This window comes from Populus alba, chromosome 18, assembly GCF_005239225.2.
Source record: "Populus alba chromosome 18, ASM523922v2, whole genome shotgun sequence".
NCBI classification, from domain to species: domain Eukaryota; kingdom Viridiplantae; phylum Streptophyta; class Magnoliopsida; order Malpighiales; family Salicaceae; genus Populus; species Populus alba.
In genome coordinates this window covers 9,129,856-9,149,283 of record NC_133301.1, presented here as the reverse complement: position 1 = coordinate 9,149,283, position 19,428 = coordinate 9,129,856, and the positions used below count along the sequence as shown (strand labels likewise).

At 32.0% G+C, this 19,428-nt stretch overlaps 1 protein-coding gene across 2 annotated transcripts; it reads left to right on the top strand.

The window, feature by feature from the left end:
* Positions 1-16,002: 16,002 nt before the first annotated feature.
* Positions 16,003-18,006, top strand: LOC118054136 (protein SODIUM POTASSIUM ROOT DEFECTIVE 2). Of its 2 annotated transcripts, XM_035065591.2 has the most exons (4): positions 16,003-16,391; positions 16,644-16,872; positions 17,044-17,119; positions 17,566-18,006. In XM_035065591.2, the coding sequence occupies exons 2-4, from the start codon at positions 16,663-16,665 to the stop codon at positions 17,694-17,696; spliced, it is 417 nt and encodes a 138-aa protein (XP_034921482.1). In that variant the 5' UTR covers positions 16,003-16,391; positions 16,644-16,662; the 3' UTR covers positions 17,697-18,006. The 2 variants fall into 2 exon arrangements, with proteins under 2 accessions (XP_034921482.1, XP_034921481.1); XM_035065590.2 differs by having other exon boundaries at positions 16,010-16,872.
* Positions 18,007-19,428: the final 1,422 nt, after the last annotated feature.

Below are 19,428 nucleotides of genomic sequence, written 5' to 3'. Positions count from 1 at the left end.
CGAGCTCAAAGTTATAATATCGGATGCTTAGTCCAAAGGTCAAGAAACATAACAACATCTTAAATATAGTAGAACACATCAAACACCAATGAGATATACACTCTTATGGAAGTTGGAAATTACAAGTAAGGAATTATAAGCAATATGAATGTATGTTAGTTGATAGGATCAAAAGATTGATGTTTTATTTCAAGTGCAGGATTGTTGAAGTAATAAATAACCCGGCAAGATCAGGTTCGAACCACAGAGAGGTGAGCTATATAAAATTATAAACAACAAATGAAAAGGAGTTGAAAAGAACTTTTGAGATGTGATATTGATGTGAGTATTAATAAAAGATAAAAGAAATTATCAAGTTTAGAGGATCCACTAATAGTATTAGAAATAAGTATAATATAAACTCTTTTTATTAATCAATTGGAAACCGCATACAAAGGAGGTTCCAATATGATGATTTATCCTTAATAGTTTATTATAAATTTTTAACATGATCATATTAATTATCTTATTATAGTAAGATAATTAAAAGTTTGGTGTTACTTAAATAAGATAATTAATAAGATCATGTTAAAAATTTATATTGAAATATTATAGATAAATCATCCGATTGAAACCTCCCTTATGTGTGGTTTCCAGTTGATTAATAAAAAGAGTTTATACCGTACTTATTTTTAATACTGTTAATGGATCCTCTAACCTTGACATTTTTTTTTTCATCATTGTTGAATCCTCACATTAATCTTACATCTCAAAGTCCTCTTTAACTTATTATTATTATTATAGTTAACCTCCATGTGGTCTGACCCCGGTCTTACCGAGTTATTTATTACTTCGACACTCCTGCACTTGGAAGAAGATATCAATCTTTTGGTCTTGTTAGCTGGATCTAGCCCAACTGGTCCAGCTTGGTCACAAGCCCAAACTAGTGACTCGATTAAGCAACAGGCACGCGTGAGCTAACTCACGCATACATTGCACAGTGCGAAGGTAATAATAATTACCTTCACATTGTTTTGAGAAGTTTAAAAATGCAAAATAGGGCAAGATAAAGAATTACCTGAGTATGTTGCTAGAGACCAAGACATGAGGTGACGGTCCCTTGGCCGATTGGTTCTTCCCCCTCTCTATTTCTATCCTTCATTCGTTGTTTTTTCTTTTCCTTTCTCTTTAGTCTCTCCTTGTTTATAGGGTTTTTTTTTATGTTTCTTTCGGCCTCCTCCTTTAGTTTTATCTCCCCTGGCTTTTATAGAGCCACATCTTCAGTTCTTATCCTTATCTTTCTAGGGATGGCGATGAAAATCATTACGATTCTTTCACTCCATGTTCAGGTGGAATGGAAACACCAACAATTCTGCCATTGTTGGACTGTTGGTGGTGCTTATCCTTGCGTCAGGGGAGGGTTGTGAGGATGAGGGATACCAAACTATATTCTATAGGTTTTGTAGGTAGACAATGCGGCCTTGAATTCAACTTGGGTTTGGCAGGATTGATCTCTCTAGCCGAAGCCATTTTCAGTGGCATCATCGAACAGACTTTCTCTGCTTCCAGTATTTAGAATGATGTTGTTTTAGGCTGGGACAATCATCCTTTAATTTACCCTTTTAAAGTATCAGCGCCTATTTAATTTGGTCCCTGTAATTTAATTTCTTGCAATTTGGACCAAAATTAACCCTAAGCTTTGACATCTCTTCAATCAAATCCTTGATTTCATTAATTAAACTAATTCAAAGCTCAATTAAGTCCCCAAACTTATTAATTCTTCAATTAAACTCCTGATATCATTAATTAAACCAAATCAAAATTTAATTGAGTCCCCAGACTTGTCAATTCTTTCAATTAAGCTCATAATTTCATTAATTAAACTAATTTAAAGTTTAATTAAGTCCCCAATTTTATCAGATCTTCCTTTTCCTACCAAAATTGGCTCTAAAACTTACAATTTCACCCTGATTAAATCTTTAAGACTTTCAATTTGTGTTGTCTTGACCCAAACCTCAATTTTCTCCATTCGTTTTTTTTTTTTTTTTAGTTTGTCAAAAATTGGGTTATAACAATGTTTGTATTGGAGTTTTTAAACCTGACCTAGTGGTTGATCCGGCCCAGGTCACGAGTTTTGCCTGAGTCACCGGGTTTTGTTCGAATCACCAGGTCACCCGGGTCAACCCTGATTTTTTTTTGTTATAAATCAAAACGATGTCATTTTGGTTAAAAAATAAATAAATAGCCAATGGGTTGCAACCGGGTTTTGCGGGGTCAACCCGTTAGGTCAGCCAAGTTACTCGAGTTTTGACTTTCCTTATTTTTCTTAAGCCCGACCCTGTTCTAGCCCCGAGTTGCGAGTTAACCCCTCAGGCATGTTTATGTAAGACCAGGAAAACACATTGATATATTACTTTAGTAGCTCAATTAAATTACTTTTCTTTTATACTAAAATTATGGTTCCAACTTTTAATCAAAATTGTCAATTCCGTTATGTTCCAACTGGAATGGCCGGAACATCTCATACCAGTTCAATAAATGGAACAAAATGAAATAATTTTCACCTCGTTTAAAATCTCAGCTTGTTAGGAAAATCCAGACAAATTCTGGATGGAACGTTCCATTCTTATTCCATATGTTCCGTTTAAGTTTTAAGGTTATTTAAAATAAAAAAAGCCACTAAATCAAAATTGAACCCGGTTCAATTTCATTAACTAAACCACCCACGTATAAAAGCTCTTTTTCTCTAAAGTTTGAACTAAAAACCAATCCCTAATTTCTCTTCCTCGCACAGTCTCATCTCAAGTTCCCAACCAAAACAATTACAATTGAGATCTTGTCTTTCATAACCCCCCCTCTAATCTTCTCTCTTCTCTCTTCTCTCTTGTTGTCTTGCATGTTGCACTGCTGCAACATCACCTTCCACTTTCCATCTCTAGCTTTTGTCTATTCTTTATAAGGTACAATCTTGGAACTTTGATTTAGTAATTTAAGCTTTCTTAAGGAGGTGTGTGCAAGAATTGATTTAGAGTGGTATTTCAGTGCATGAGGATTTTCTATATATGAATTGGAGAATTTTTTGGTTTTGAGGTCTCAATGTATAATATTTTTAATAGTTTTTCCACCTAGGCTAATGATGTTCATCTTAGAGTTAAAAGAAGTTCTTAGATGCAGTGTATTTTGATCATGGATCGAAGTACGAAATTAAAATGACTTCTGTTACATAGCTATCTGGAACCATTTTTCTAGATGCATTAAACTTTTCAGTATCTTTATTTTAGCATCTTAGAAGTTCAACAATATTAAACTTTTTGCATAGACCATAAATACTCAGATCTTTAAGGTACAAGTGGTTTTAATTCAATTTGAAAAATCTTTGCTTATAATTTCGTTTCTTTATGTAGTCTTTGATTGGAACTTGAGCATATCTATAGAAATTATGTCACTATATATTCATCATAATGATTACCAGCACTATCACCATCACTGAAATCACATTCCATCTGTACTCTTGTTAGCCATTAAATGATGTAAACCACAATTTGAATTCTATAGTCTCTAGGATTAGCAATCTAGGTTAAATTAGCTTGTTCATGAACTTTATGCTTAAGTATAATTAAAAATTGTATTTATAAAAGTGGTGAAATAACTATACTGTGGTTTACATGTATAGATGTTATTGTATAGCATGGTGGTTGAAGTCTTCAGTTTGAGAGTAGCTGTTTTATGCCAAATTCATTTATTAGTTCACTAAACTATCTTAGACCTTCTAAAGTGGTCTTAAAGAAGCATAACAATGAAATCCTCACTTCATCTTCTTTTTTTTTTCATTATTTTTTCTTCTTGATGAAGCAGGTGCTCATAAGACTCTGACCTATGTCCTTGTATTTGCAAGCCATGAGCTTATTAGTCAATTAAACAATGACACACACATATGGAGAATACATTGTTTATACTTTATGATTGACTTGATTGGGCCAATAATCTTGATTGGCACATGTGATGTTCAAGTTCCATTTTACTTTAAAAATTGCATTGATGTAATAACTAAAATTAATTGTGTTTTATTTTTTTTTTAGATCAAATTGCATGGCTGAAAACTCATTAAGTGGTGCTTTTTCTATGGGTTCAGCTCTAGCAAGATCAGATGATCTAGCATGGGCTCATGGGTAAGTGGTTGTTGGTGCAAAGAACTTAAGCATACGTTTTCATTGTAGCAAAAGGATTAATGGTGGTGGTATTACTCGTCTGAAGTATCACCTTGTTGGTATTAAGAACCAAGTTGAAGCTTGTAAAAAGGTCCCTCTAGATGTGAAATGGCAAATGAAGCAGTTGATAGAGGACTTGACAATGGAGAAAGAGAAAAGAAAGAGACTTAGAATTGATATTGGAAATACTCAATCACTTTCCAATGATGAAGTCGAAGAGGGTGATAGTGCAAATCCTACTTTCAGTGATATCGGTTCACAAGCAAATAAGAGATTGACAGTGCAAGGCATAAGTGTAAATAGAAAAAAGATGAATTTATTCGTTCCACGAGCTACCCCAAGTTCACAACCTAGCATTAAGTGCAATGGCTTCTAAAGAGAAGGAACATAATGCAAGGAAGGTCATAACAAGATGGTGCTATGATGTTAATATATCATTTAATGGTGTTAAATCATACTAATATCAATCAATGATAGACGATATATCATTAATGAGACCTGGTTTTAAAGGATCATCATATCATGATTTAAAGGGACCGCTTTTGAAAGGTGTAGTTCATGATGTCCATGAATACTTCTTTGAAATCAAGGCTAATTGGAAACTTTATGGATGCTCCATTATGGCAGATGGGTGGTCAAATAGGAGGAATGTACCAATTATGAATTTTCTTGCTTATTCTCCAAGAGGTACCATATTCTTGAAGTTAGTTGACACTTCGAGTCTTTGAAAAGATAAAAAGACATTGCTTGAAATGTTTGACGAAGTTGTCAAAGAAGTAGGGCAAGAAAATAGTGTCCAATATGTTAATGATAATGAGTCTGTATTCAAGGCTGCTGGGAAGGCTTTACAACAAAGGTATGACACTTTCTTTTGGTATTCTTGTGTTGCCCATTGCATTAATTTGATGTTAAAAAATATTTTGGATCCAAGATATTTTATGATGATTGATGAAACCATTAAGAAGACAAGAAACATAAACAAATTTATATATAATCATGCATAGGTTTTAGCTTTGATAAGGAAAGACTTTACTAATGGAAATGATTTATGTCGTCCTGGCATTACAAGGTTGCTACTTATTTTTTAAGCATCTAATGTTTACCTAAGTTTAAGAAAGAGCTTAGACAAATGTTTACTTGCATGAAATAGGTAGAATCAAGTCATGGTAAAAGTAAAGCTGGAAAAGAAATAATTGTCATAATTTAACAAGATAAAGACTTTTGGTCTCGATATGAACATATAGTCAAAGTTAGTAAGCCTTTAGTGTGAGTTCTTCGGTTAGCAAATAATAAAGAAAAAAACAATAATGGGTTATTTATATTAGGTAATGGATAAAGCAAAAGAAGTCATCAAGACAAGGTTGAAAAATAGAGTATCTCAATATGGACCATATATTCGAGTAATTGATGATATATGAGATAAGTAACTTCATAGTCCATTACATGCAGTATGTTGTTTTCTTAATCCTGGAATCTATTTTAGGCCTTCTTTTTCAAAATAAAAGGAGGTTACTCGAGGTTTGCTTAGCACAATTACTAGATTGGTCCCTGATTATGACACTCAAGATGTAATTAGTGGCCACCTTGAGGAGCATAAGAAAGGCAACTGGTGATTTTGGCATGTCCCTAGCTATTTTTCAAAGAAAAAAGTTAAATTCAGGTAATAACTTTTTGTTTTTTAAATATAATATTGTTTTGTATTTATAATATCTGATTTATTAAACTTTTGTCTTATCTAGTTGCATAGAAGGAGCAATTTGACAATGATACTCGAGAACTTCAAAAGTTTGTAATTCGAATTCTTAGTCAATGTTGTGGTGCAACTAGGTGTAAAAGAAATTGAAGTATATTTGAATTCATTCATTCTAAAAGGCGCAATAGACTAGAGCTCAAGAGACTGAGTGATCTATTATGTGTTCTTTATAATTTGAGGATTCAACAGAGGTAAAATATTGATATTATCATATTAATAATATATTGAAAATGATTATTACTATTTTCATTAACAATGATATTAATTTTTTAAAATTAAATTTATCACTAATATATATATGGTTTATATTTATATTGTTTTTTTCCATATTTATACTTTGTATGAATTTGAGCAAAACAATGGATGCTTTAAATGTCATTAGCTTTTATAACATTAACTTATTGAATGAATGGATTTGTGAATAAGTTGGGAGACTATTGAAGCACCTCTATCTATTTTGTCTTTAGAGGATGAAGAGACATGTTTTGATGACGTGAATGAGTTTGGTGGAAATGTTCAACTGTTGGAATGTCTAGTTGATGACTTTCCCTACATACCACCACAAGATCAAGATCCTTATTTCTATGTTAATGATGGAGATGATGTTTGATTTATGTTTTTTGTGTGTTAAAACATTTTACTTTCATAATATTTTGGTATTTTGTTTAAGTTGAATTACTTTAAGTTGAAGTTCTATTTAATATTGACTATTTAGAAATATTTTCTTGATATTGTGTTTGTAATGCATAATTTATAATTAATTTATCTTGAATTTGATTTATGTTTGTTGAATTAACGACACACTGAAATGTTTTGAAATTAAAACATTTCATTCCAAGTACAAAAATAAAACACCTACTAAAACAAAATTTAGAACCTTACTTTCAACTCTCTACTCTTTCTGATTCTTTTCATTCTCTTCAGTTCCTGCATTAACTAATTCGTGCTCTTCCTGATTTAGTTTTATTGTATTTTCTTTCCATTACCCTAGCCTAGTAAACTTTTCAACGTTATTCTTCTCCCACTTCTTTTGATTTATTGAATTAATTTTTCACCAAAATTAGATGAATTAATCTCAATGTAATGATTTTGTGTGTTTATTGATGGCCCCACTTTCAGGATTCTTGAAACCAAAAGGCATGTCTAATGAGTGAATGATAAAAATAAAGGAAGGACAATCTTAAATGAAAAGAAAATAAAAGAAAAGAAAGCAAGACACAATTATAATATAATCTTATTAATCAAAGGAAAAGAATCATATAAGGATCATCACAAAAACATATTCCTTTTCAGAATCCTAAGCCACAACTGCTGAAAACAAAACAATAGCATTACTTTAGAAACACCATCGAAATCTTGTAGGCTTCCTATTTGCTCAGTTACCTCTATGCACTGTTGAACTAGCTCTTTAATTGGCAAGGCCTCCTTTTAAGTATTCACAGTTAGCTAGGTTAGTACCATGGTTCAAAGGTTATTTTCTTGTGTCTCAACATGGTCAACATAGCCTTCAATCTCTTTATTTTCCAAATGGTGAATGGAGAGGTCAATAAGCATCTTGTTTAACTTCTTTACCTTATCTCCCAGCTATGTCACGCATGTTGGATAAGGAAAGGTCTTGTAGATATATATAATATCCATTTCCTCCTCGTTTAGGTCTTTGACCTTCAATACAAGTAATTTTTTTATCTTGCTTCTTCTCTATAGAAATCATTGGTCAACATCATTCATCTTCAAGTAATTTACCCTTTTTGACATCCATGTACTTGGGCTATATGAACTCATTGGCAGCCTATATTTCAACAAATATCTTGCGATAATTTTTATGGCTTCAGAGATCTCAAGTTTACTTCTCGCAGCGTTTTCTAGAACCAATTCGTCATTCATGATCTCAAATATATACAAATCCCCATCTTTGCTTTTTTATACCTCAACATACACAACCAACGTATTCTTGGTTAGGGATGATGTTTCTTTAGTTTTGAACATTATCAATCTCCCATTGACTATAAACTTCAACCTTTGTTGTACATAGTGATGACACCACGACTACTGTAGAATGAATCCAAAGTTATCTTAATGACATGTTATAGGACTACTGGATATTAAGCTCTTGCAGCATGACTTGAAAAGGTTATGGCCCAATAACTAGTTTTATATCTATATCACCCAATACCTACATTGGTGATCCGTCATATATATATATATATATATATATATATATATATATATATATATATATATATATATCTTGATGTTTTCAACCCAGAACTTTCCAAGAGTTAACATGGTCTTAACTTCACAGTTAAACTCTTCACTATAGTTTATATAATGTCCATAATAGCAATGGAACTTGTAGTACTCATGAGGGTTCATCACGATGTGCGTCATTGAAGGCTCATTTGAGATTATTCACTTTTGCTAGTATATCAAACAACTTGCTCATTGACACTTTCAAGACTACCGATTTCTTGCTACTCTCTGAATCATTGGTGATCATATTTACCACTTCGTTCCTGGTGGCATGTTTTTTTATAATGCAAAAATCCAGCCATCTTACTAAAGTATACTCGGAGATGAGTAATCAGCCATTGTGTGCCATTTTTCTTTTCAACCTTAGATACTTTAAATTTTTTAAGGATGACCATATCAGGTACTAAACATATTTTTGTTGCCTTTACTAGATCATAAAGATAAACCCATTCTATGGCTCTAAACCTTTCATCAATTACTAACAACTTCTCATAATCAAATTATTTTAACCTCTTAGAAAGTGCCAATCTAAGAGAAAATATTTCCACTAATACAAGTTTACTCAAACATGAATTAACATCAAATATCAGACAAACCATTAAACTTTACAAATATTAGAAAAATACCAACAAATTTGTTTGAAAAAGTTCCCTAAACAAAGTTACTCAATCCTTCCACTCTTAAGACAAGATACTCTACCACTTTATTGTTACAGTCTCGAGTTTGCCTAAAAAATTTAAGAGTTTAATTATTATTTGACACTATTTGGTCCTTCACTAAATGTTGCATTGTTCTTTTCATCTTAATTGCCTAAGTTTTAGCATCCTCAACTTGTACATGGTGATGTATTATCTTAGAAACCCAATGTTGCATTTCCTTTCTTGCGATGCCCTTTTCTTTAATCAAGGCTTACTTGATAGAAGCAAACTCATCAATCTGGTTAACCAACATCCCCAAGTGATCATCAAGCTGAATAACCATCTATCTTTACTACTAATACTGCTCTTAGAGCGTTTTTTCGTAGTCTTTAATTCTTATATCTTGGCTTGAGCTTTCTTGATTCTAACCTCTAACTGTTTGTTGTCTGCAATCTTCTTTTGAGCTTTCAATGATGTTTGTGCTATTTTTATCGTTAGGTGGTCCTCTTTCTTGTTGGCATTTGATAATGATTCAAAATTTACCTATAATTTATAAAAGACATGTTGTTGGTATTGTAACTAGGTGAAGATGCCATCTATCTCTCATCCATAGCCAAAGCCTATTCTCGAGCAACTAGGATAGATTCTAACTTTCTCTTATTTGTTATTAATTCCTCTAATTATGAATTTAGTCCCTCTTTATATGACTCATATTAAGCCTTAATTTCTTATTATACATCCTTCATAGTCTGAACCATTAGCTTTTAAGGACCTATAAATGGTGGGACTCGATAGCATTTTCCCCTCGTTTTATACAATGCTAGATATCCTGGAGTAACTTTCCCATAAAATCTCTTGGTAGTTATAACTATGCCAGGATGCTTTCAAGCCCATTTTATTGATTTCACTAAATTTTTTGAGGTCTTCAAGTCCTTATAAATTTTTGTTAGCCTAGTGGTCTAGGGTATGAACCGTTCAAACCCTAATTATCGCAGAACTATATTAAAGTAGTAGCTTATACAACATCGAGCCCCCATCAATGAAACAACTACTTGCACAACTCTTAGACAAGGTTATCAAAAACATATTTTTGACATGACATAGAAAATGTATTATATTATAAATTTAGATTGTAAAAATGGATTATAAAATCATTATCTATAGTTCAAGGTTTTAAGAACTTTAAAATACATGATTTAAATAAAAATTCATACATATTTCATGCTGAATTTTTATATATCAAAATGAACAAAATACACCATATCATTTGTCATCAAGGGCAATAAAATTGCAATCCAATTGACAAGTTTAATGCAAGGACGGAAGTAATTCTCATTTAAGACTTGACTCACTCCACAATATTTAACATGATCAAAGTGAAAAACATATAACTAAGTGTTTTAGAAACATATTTTTAAAAGCAGAGTTCTTATTAGCATCTTGAAGCTTGAAGACTCCTTAATGCCTAAAGCATATTTTAGAAATAATTCCTTCACAACAACACACATAAATTGATCTCTACTCTAAGAAAATACCTGCGAGCTTTTTCATCCCGTAGTTTTGCATCGATCTCTTTGTCGAGGGATATTTAGGCAAATATGATGGATCGCAAACAATGGTTTTGTTTTTGTAAAAAGCTATAAAGTAGGGAGAGAATAAAAGTTAATAATCAAAGTTGCTTATACAAAACCCACAAAATGTATTACAGGAACACAATCCCTATTTTATGAACAAGTTATTTATTTAAAATTAAAATATGCTAAAATCACGAACCTATTAATTACTCAAGACACCTTTCAAGTTAAAGGTTTAAAGGATGCATGCAAGGACAATTTTTATAAAAACTTTACTCGACAGCACTGTCATTTCAAAGTTTTATAATAAAAAGATGACTAACTATGTACACACCTCCGGTTGATTTCCACCTAACAAGAATTGGCCTCAACATCTACTTATGGATCTAGAGGAGTGCTAAGTATAGGTACTCAGATTGACCCTAAAACAGGGGAAATCCTCATGGCTTTTACCTAAAGTAATTAATTAGTACCCATATCTCCAGTAGAGGGTTGAAGTTGTTTGGATCTTACAATAATTAATTAGTACCCGTATGTCCTGTAGAGGGTTGAAGTTGTTTGGATCTTATGGTGGTTGTTTAAAAGGATGTTGTCGGTGATGGGAAAAAAAAGAGATTGTAAGGGAGCAGATGAGAGAAGGTTAGACAAATGTCAGTATATATATTTCTATTGAACTCGTAAACACAGTTTAAAATCATGATTTTCATTGATTCTATCTGATTTTAACGATTCAAAGTGATTTTAATCCAATATTACTTATTTTTTATTTTTCCAAACAGTTTTGCACGATAAATCTATGTTGATTTGTAAAATCATATAATTTTACAAATAAACTCGTGATTTTAACAACATTACTCCTTGGTATTCATTCTTAATTCCCTCAAACATTTTTTAATACGTTTATAGCCTTGAAATTAATCATTTCCTTTATTGACATGAACAAAATCAAGCTATAGATACCCATTCCTAAAATCCTTAAACGGGACTTATTTTCTTCTTTGTGGAGCCACTTTTTGAATATAGCCTCTAAAGCATTACAGAACCATCCCTGACTAACACTTGGCATGGTCATTTGCTTTTCCATCATCTTTTGGTCTATCTTAGGGATCTAAGCATAATTAGACGGGGCTTGCTTCCTTGATGTGTAAAAATACACCATTTTTTATTTTGGAAAGCTTAGTATGGAGTCATATTTCTAGATGGTGGGAGTTATATCTATTATATCTTATATCAAAGGTGAAACACTTGTGCTTTAACCCTATCATAGCTTGAAAGCAAGAGTGTTCTACTTGATCTCGAGCAAATGCATTATATACCAATATTGTTTTGAAAATTGATTTTATCATGTAAGGATAGCAAATTCCAATAGTCTAATGACAGGTAAAAATAAAGAGGAATGTCATTGAATCTCATTTGCTTTGAAAATCCTTAATAGTGACGTGTCCCAATATCTCACACTTTCTTTAAGGATTGATAGAATAAAAGTTATGTATGATATGACATGTTATTTATTTATATACTATAAAAGAGTAAATCCTAATTGATAGGATTTGGCTCATAAGGTTTTGGGTTTGGGCCATTTGTTCTTAAAGATTTTTTTAGATTCCTAGATTATTTGAATTATAAGTGGGGGTAATTTGATCTCTTAATATTATATAACATAACCATAAGAGAGACTTTATGATATCCCATTGCATAAGGTGAGTTCCAATATAAGATGGAGTCCAAGTGAACATTGATGGAACTAAGTCACACTTGCCACCTGAATCTCAATATCTAATCCTAAAAGGGATGAGCTTAGGTCCAAAGTTTTTTATTGGGTTTTAGTAAAGCGAGTGAACACTTAGAAAAATAAAATGTATGCATATGCAATCATAAAAATAAAATAAATGTTGTATATAAAATTAAATGGTGCGAATATGATAAATGCTAAAAAAATACATGGCAATCAAATTAGATTTATCACTTAGTAATTAAAGAAAACTAGGAATCTTAAAAAAAAAAAAAAAAAAACATTGGTTCTAAAGATTCAGATAAAGAATTAATTATGCCTAAAGGAAGATCAATGTCACCCTTGTTGTATCCTTTTAATAGAAAGGTTACATTTAACATGTAATTTCTACTAAATCTATTTATTTTCATGCCATTAGAAAGAAGACTCGTTAATTAGGCCACTTTCAAAAAACTTCATGTTAGTCGCATAGAAAACAACGACTCATTAAGAAAGCCTTTCATGAAAATTTTGACATCAAACCCTTAGAAAAGGAGACAACGAATTAGTTATTTTCATAAAAAGGATCAATATCACTCCATTAGAAAAGAAAACCAATTGAATAATCCACTAAAAAAAATCAATGTTTGTCCTTTAAAAAACAAGACTCGACAAAAAAAGCCATTTGTGAATAATTAACTTTTTTATTTTTTCTATGATGCCTTTTTTATACATGTATTTCCCTCATTTTAACCATGTATAAAATAAACCAATTGTTGATTGAAAAACTATATAAAAAAATGGTAAAGACATTCATTTTTATAAAAAACAAAAAAAAAACATGTCTTGGCAATGATTATATCTTACCGTAAGGATTAAGATTCAATTAGAAAACATTTCCTATACTATTATAATGGGGGAGACAAGGATATTCAAGCTAGAAGTCATGCTAATGAAATGCAAGCAACAATGGGGTGAATTAACAATTTGGCATGCTATGGAAAATAGAAAAGGCAAAGTGAGAATAGGAAAGAAGATACCTATCATGATCAATTCTAATAACAAATTTTAATTTACAAGTAGGCGCACACTAAATGATAGATAATTTTTAAAGATAAAATCATGTTCATGATAGGGTTAAAACAATATAGCCCTAAACATTTCCTAAGAATCAGTTATGGTCTTGTTATTGGTCTTATACACATTGGTTAAGAAGAGAGATGGTGTTCTTAACTAAACTAGACAAGGCATACATGATCTTTTAACCTAATCATGTTTATGTTTATTTGCTACAAGAGAAAAGGATGGATTGATAATATAGATAGAAATAATAATAATAAAAATAATAAAAATCATCAATACATTATCCATGCAGTTATACTATAAACATTATCATATGTTTCTATGAAAAACAAGAACTTGATTTGGAAATGATTAGACATCACATCTTGAATATATTCCACCCACACAGCTTCCGATATGTATAAAGGTTTGAAATCCTCTCTAATGAGAATCAACCCAACATAGAGCTTAATCATGCCAAATACCTATTGGAAGTGCCAAGTGGGCTAATTACAAGAACTAGGGCAAAAAAGCTTAAGGAGACATTGAATGGGCTTGTACAGAACATATATAGCAGGTGGACCTAGACAAGCTTGGGATGCCTGGGGAACATGAAGGACAACCTCTAATTCATCTAATCCAAGACCAAGAAGAGCTTAATTTGTGTGGATCAAAAGGTTGATGTGTCCAACCCCGTAACAGTCTTGCTAGGCTTTTTTTTTTTTTTTTTTCTAATGTTACAAGGATAGAAAGTCGGCAATTTATTCTACTAAATAAGCAAGGAAAGTAATTAAATCAGCAATAGAAGGAGAATTGGCTTTATTATTTGTCCAAGTTATGCAAGGAAATACAAGTTAATTAAGGAATTAAAGAGGCGACAACAAAGGAATCCAAATCAAATCAGATTTTCTCCTAGTCTACAAGGGACTTATAGTGGCTGCAATTATTCTATGAGCCCGTTTGGCATTGCTGCCAAACCGGCGTTTTGTAAAAATTCAAATTTTTTTTTTTTGCTAAAATTGAGTGACGGTTGTACTTTCTGGATCGTTTTGATGTGCTGATGTCAAAAATGATTTTTAAAAAATGAAAAAACATCATTTGCATGCTTTTCGGCACGAAAAGCTATTTGAAAAGCAACCGCTACCACACTGCCAAACACGCTCTATATATGTATGGAAGGTTGTTCACCTATAACAGCTTATAAACTAAGGAAATCAGATTATTTAGCTTTTATTTTCTCTATTATATGTGGCAACAATATCATACTTTATTTTATTCTTATTTCTTTATTTTTTAGGTTATATTTGGGGTTAATTATAAGTGAGCCTCATATAATTCCACATAAGAAGTTCATTAGGGTTTATTTCAGTCTAGAGTCAGTATAAATAAAGTCATAACCAGACATGCAAGGCACGTAATTCAAATTAACAAAACTTATGTGTCGCACCTTGTTGTGTGAGTTGGTGAGATATTCTCCTTTTCATTCTTATACCTTATACATGGACATCTAATATTGTCCGCACTAATAATTCTCGGATTAGATAGTGTAATTAAGAAAACCCTGAATTACATTACAATAATTCATCTTCCGCAACCTTTTGGAGGAATCTCGATATATTTATGAATGATCATTGATTACTTATATCAAATCTATATATATAGAATAATATTGATGATAAGATGCATTAATTAATTCTATCGAGGGACATGATCCCATTATAATGATTTAGAAATATCAACATTTGAATGTTGAGTGTTAGCCTTTATAATTAGTATATTTTGATTTCTTGGAGTCTTCTTTAGTTTTTGACCTTTTGCATTAGATAGCATAGCTCATAGAGATAAATTCATGATATATTTATCTATGAATGGTTGGGAAAGAAAGTTAATCATGCAAGTAGATAATTGAGACTGAAAGTAGAGGCTGTTGTCTTTATCTTCTAGAATAACAACTAAGTGATCAGTTTCCCCTGTCAAGACAAGAGGACTAAAGACGATAGTGCTCATCATCATCCTAAAATATACAGAAATAGGGAATCTAATGCTATCTGCACTACTACACCGTGATGTGGCCACTACAGTTAGACGCCAAGGACACCATTGAGGGGCCCTGATCCAGCCACACTAGGGACACGCCTTCTCCATTTTCGCTGGGATCTTCATGCTTTTCTCGAAAGCTCCCCCATGAAGCTCTTGGTTAGGCCATCCTTTTCCTTGATTGCAAAGGTCACGTGATCAACACGTGCCCAGTATGAACTCAGTCGAATCTCTTTCAAAACTAGCCTCCTTTATTAAAATCACCCAACATCACATGGACGAACCTGTAGAGCGTATGCCCCAATGATCTATCCAGCAGAAACATTTTTCTATCATCCAATAATTCCACAGTACCATTCTGAGCTCATGGGCACCAATAATTCACAGCCGGCTGTCGGGAGGCCAAGACAAGGTGTCAACAGCTTCGACTCTTGTTCGTGTCTTGGAAATAATACTCTATGCGCACCATTAGGAGGAGAAATATTGACTGCTCCGGCCCCTCGAGCTAAAGCCTATCGGCCGAGTTAAAGAGCTATATATATTGTCAAACATTAAGCATGTAGAGATTAATTTCCTTCATCAATCTCGATATAAATTATTTATAATAAGTGTTTGGGAACATTGACCAAAATAAATGCAACAATTACTCATAGTATATAAAGTCTAATCGCGTAATTCATGCAATCAGAGTTATTCATGAAAATTCGAGTGGTACATATATTGTAAACTCTCGAGTCTTGATCTCTTGTTTATTTTATCTTTAAAATAATGTATATTTTACTTATGACCATGCATGATAAAGAAATTAATTTGATGTTGATATACACATCTACTTCCAGTCTTGGTGCCTGTGACCATTGTTTACTACTTTCTACAGCTCTTGGTCATATGAACGAGGCCTCTTCACTTCCTTTTTGTATGTTGGGTTTCTTCTTTCTTCTCTGGAACTGTGCAAAAGACCTGTCTACTCTCTTTTGTGCTCCTTTGCTAATCTCACATGAAATTCGCTCCTCTCAAACCCCTTTTAGAATCTAGGGTTGTCCTGTCTTATGGTGCATCACATGATCGTAAAATCTAGCTGGCTGAGTAATTAGAACTACGAGAGTGCCTTTCTTGGATTATATATTGAATCCATTGCTGGATTTTGCTTTGCTTACCATTGATCTCTACGAAAAATAGGTTATTGTCATCTTCAACACTTCTATATTCAGCTTTTGGCCTCTCCAATAAAAACTTACCTCTGTCTCCTCTTCTCTCTTTATTTCCATTTTTTTCTTTTCTTTATCTTTTTATCTTAATGTCAAATGCACATTAGCTAGCTAGTTTGCCACGGATTGTCTTTCAGAGTCTCAGTAGATGGTCATGTGGGTATGCCGTGGCCTGCGTGAATAGGGTGGGTCAGATTACGTACTTTATATTTATTTTTTGTAGAGGAGAAGCTTTGGCAGACATGGGCAAGCTCAGTCTTGGCAAGGTGTTGGACTGCCTTTGTTTTGCTACTCCAGGCTCAAGTTGCTCTTGTTTCTGCATCAATTCATTGGATTGTCAAGACGATGACTTTGAGAAAAAACCGTTGATACCTAGTGACAAGGGCAGGTTGATGAGGTTGAAAGATGTTGTTGCTGATAACCAAACATTGGCCTTTCAACTGAAGCCCAAGGTAATTAACTAAGTTCCTATCTCGTTGATCTCTACCGTGTTCACGTTTCCTTTTTTATACATCAGAAGAAGGAAAAAAAAAAAAAAACTTCACACTGGCTTCAATTAAGAACAGTAGATAAATAGCTTGGTGACATATATATTAACTAGCTTTGTCCCATGGATGATGCAGATGGTAGTGCTAAGGGTGTCCATGCACTGCAATGGCTGTGCAAGGAAAGTTGAGAAACATGTTTCAAAGATGGAAGGTACGTCAAATAATTATTTCAGGACCAGCTCTTCTGCAAGGATATGATTTCTAATCACCGACTTGCAGATTAAGCTGTCTAACAACAGGAAAGACTCAAATCCTAAAAAATAACAATTAATTTCTTATAAATACATTAATAGCAACTTGAATGACCTGCTTGAAAGTAAGATCCAGTCAAGATTGTGGTTTAGATAGTCTTTTAATTCACAAAAGTTGGTTTAATAATATATACATTTTTTCCATATTTTCTGCTTCGTTATTTCTTTTGGATTGTCTTCATAATCCCTATTTTAATTGCTAAAAAATTATTTTATAACAAAATACCTCTACCAGTACCCTTATAAGCAACAGGTGAGTTGAATTTTCCCTATATATGCCATGACAGACACAGCAGAACTGGAGTAAATCTTGAGTTTATTTCATTGCCTCTCTCTTGTTGCACAGGAGTGAGCTCATACAAAGTAGACCTGGAAAGCAAGATGGTAGTTGTTATTGGAGACATAATTCCCTTTGAAGTGCTGGAGAGTGTCTCAAGGGTAAAAAATGCTGAGCTCTGGAATTCTCCATCCTCATGATTGATGCGTAACGTTTTGGTCCCTTTTCTACCATACTCACAGAGGCCTGAAAAATACGAAGGAGCACAGCTCTTTTTCAGTAATATATATTTTTAATTAAGATCTCGTTTTATGTACTATAAGTTCATACACATGTCAAGCTTCCATCTATTGTCTTGTTCTCTTCAGTTGAGAGAGGAAACTGTAATATACATTTGAACTCTGAAGCTGTTCTCTTTTTGATGTACTGCTGGATAGGTGTCTCATGATCGGATCAGATATTGATGTTCAAGTAATCAGAATCAGAATCAACGATTGATAATTTAATTAATTTGCCATATGAAATATGAAGTTGGAATCATATTATAAAAAACCTACAAAACTCTTGATTTAAAAAAATATTAAGTAAATCCGAATTAACTTGAGTAACTTATTATATGTTAAATGAGATTGAGTTAAAAAAAAAATTAGATAAAAAAAAGACAGAAAAAAAAAGAGTTAAATAAATAATACTGGGAAAAAAAAACCTTGAGTCTATCAATATTAACTTGATTAATCCGAGCTTGGAATCACCCCAAAGAAAGGAAAGTGAAAAAATCACAAAGCTTTAGGGCTAATAATTTAATTATGTCAAATGATAAAAATAAAAAAAATCAATTTAAAAAAAATATTGAGAAAAAAAGCTCAAATCAAACCCAAGTTAAATTGAATAACTCGCTACTCGGGATATGAAATTAGGATAACCTCACACAAAAAACCATAATAAAAACCCAATGTAAAATGATAAAATTGTAAAAAAAAAAAAAAAAAAAAAAAAAAACATGACTGAACTTAAATCAAACTAATATTCAAATCTAGTGACTTGAGTAATGAGATTAAGATAAATTCATAGAAGACAGACATGAAAAAATAACAAAGCAAAATCCCTACTCATAAAAAACAAAACAAAAAACAAATAAGGTAGTTTAGGTTACCAAATCTCCTCTAATTGAAATTGATAATAACAAGAAAAATAGGTTTAAAAGGTTTGCATAAGTTGTTGTTGTTTTATTATTATACCTTTTTTTTTAGTTTTGTTTTGCTATTTTTAATGGTTTGCCTTCTATAAAATTAGTTTCAGGTTCATGACCAGAATCACTGGTTTTAAAGGTTAATGTAGGTTGATTTTTTTGTTTTTTTAAAATTAATTTATTTAAATTTCATCATTCAACATTTGGTGTGTTGAAATTGGTTTTTGTGTCTTTTTTTTTTTTTCCTTTTTCTTTTCTTTCAATTAGGTTATTATAATCATAGGCATATGATTGTAGAGTTAGCGGGTTAACCCGAGTTGACTTCAATTTATTTTCATTGATTTTCTTAATTAAATTTCTTTTTTGGTTTTCTTCCTTCAAAATTGGGTTGTTCGAAGATTGAGCTTTATGATTTTATTTAGTTTTTTTTCAAACATAGTTACCCTGTATCACAACTAGGTTAGAGAATTTGCATCTTGATTTGGGTGGGCACGGATTGACATTTTTCAACCTTTTTCTAAATTACATTATTATTATTATTATTATTATTATTATTATTATTATTATTATTATTATTATTCATCTTTCCATCAAAATTTTATTTGTTATGAAATGAGCTTCATTTTTTTTCTTTTCATTTTGATTTCTATAGAGTTATCATGTTCTCGTTTGATTTATTAGAAATTGATCTTTGGACTTTTTTTTCCTGCTTTTATTTCATATGTTGCAAGTTTTAGAGATTA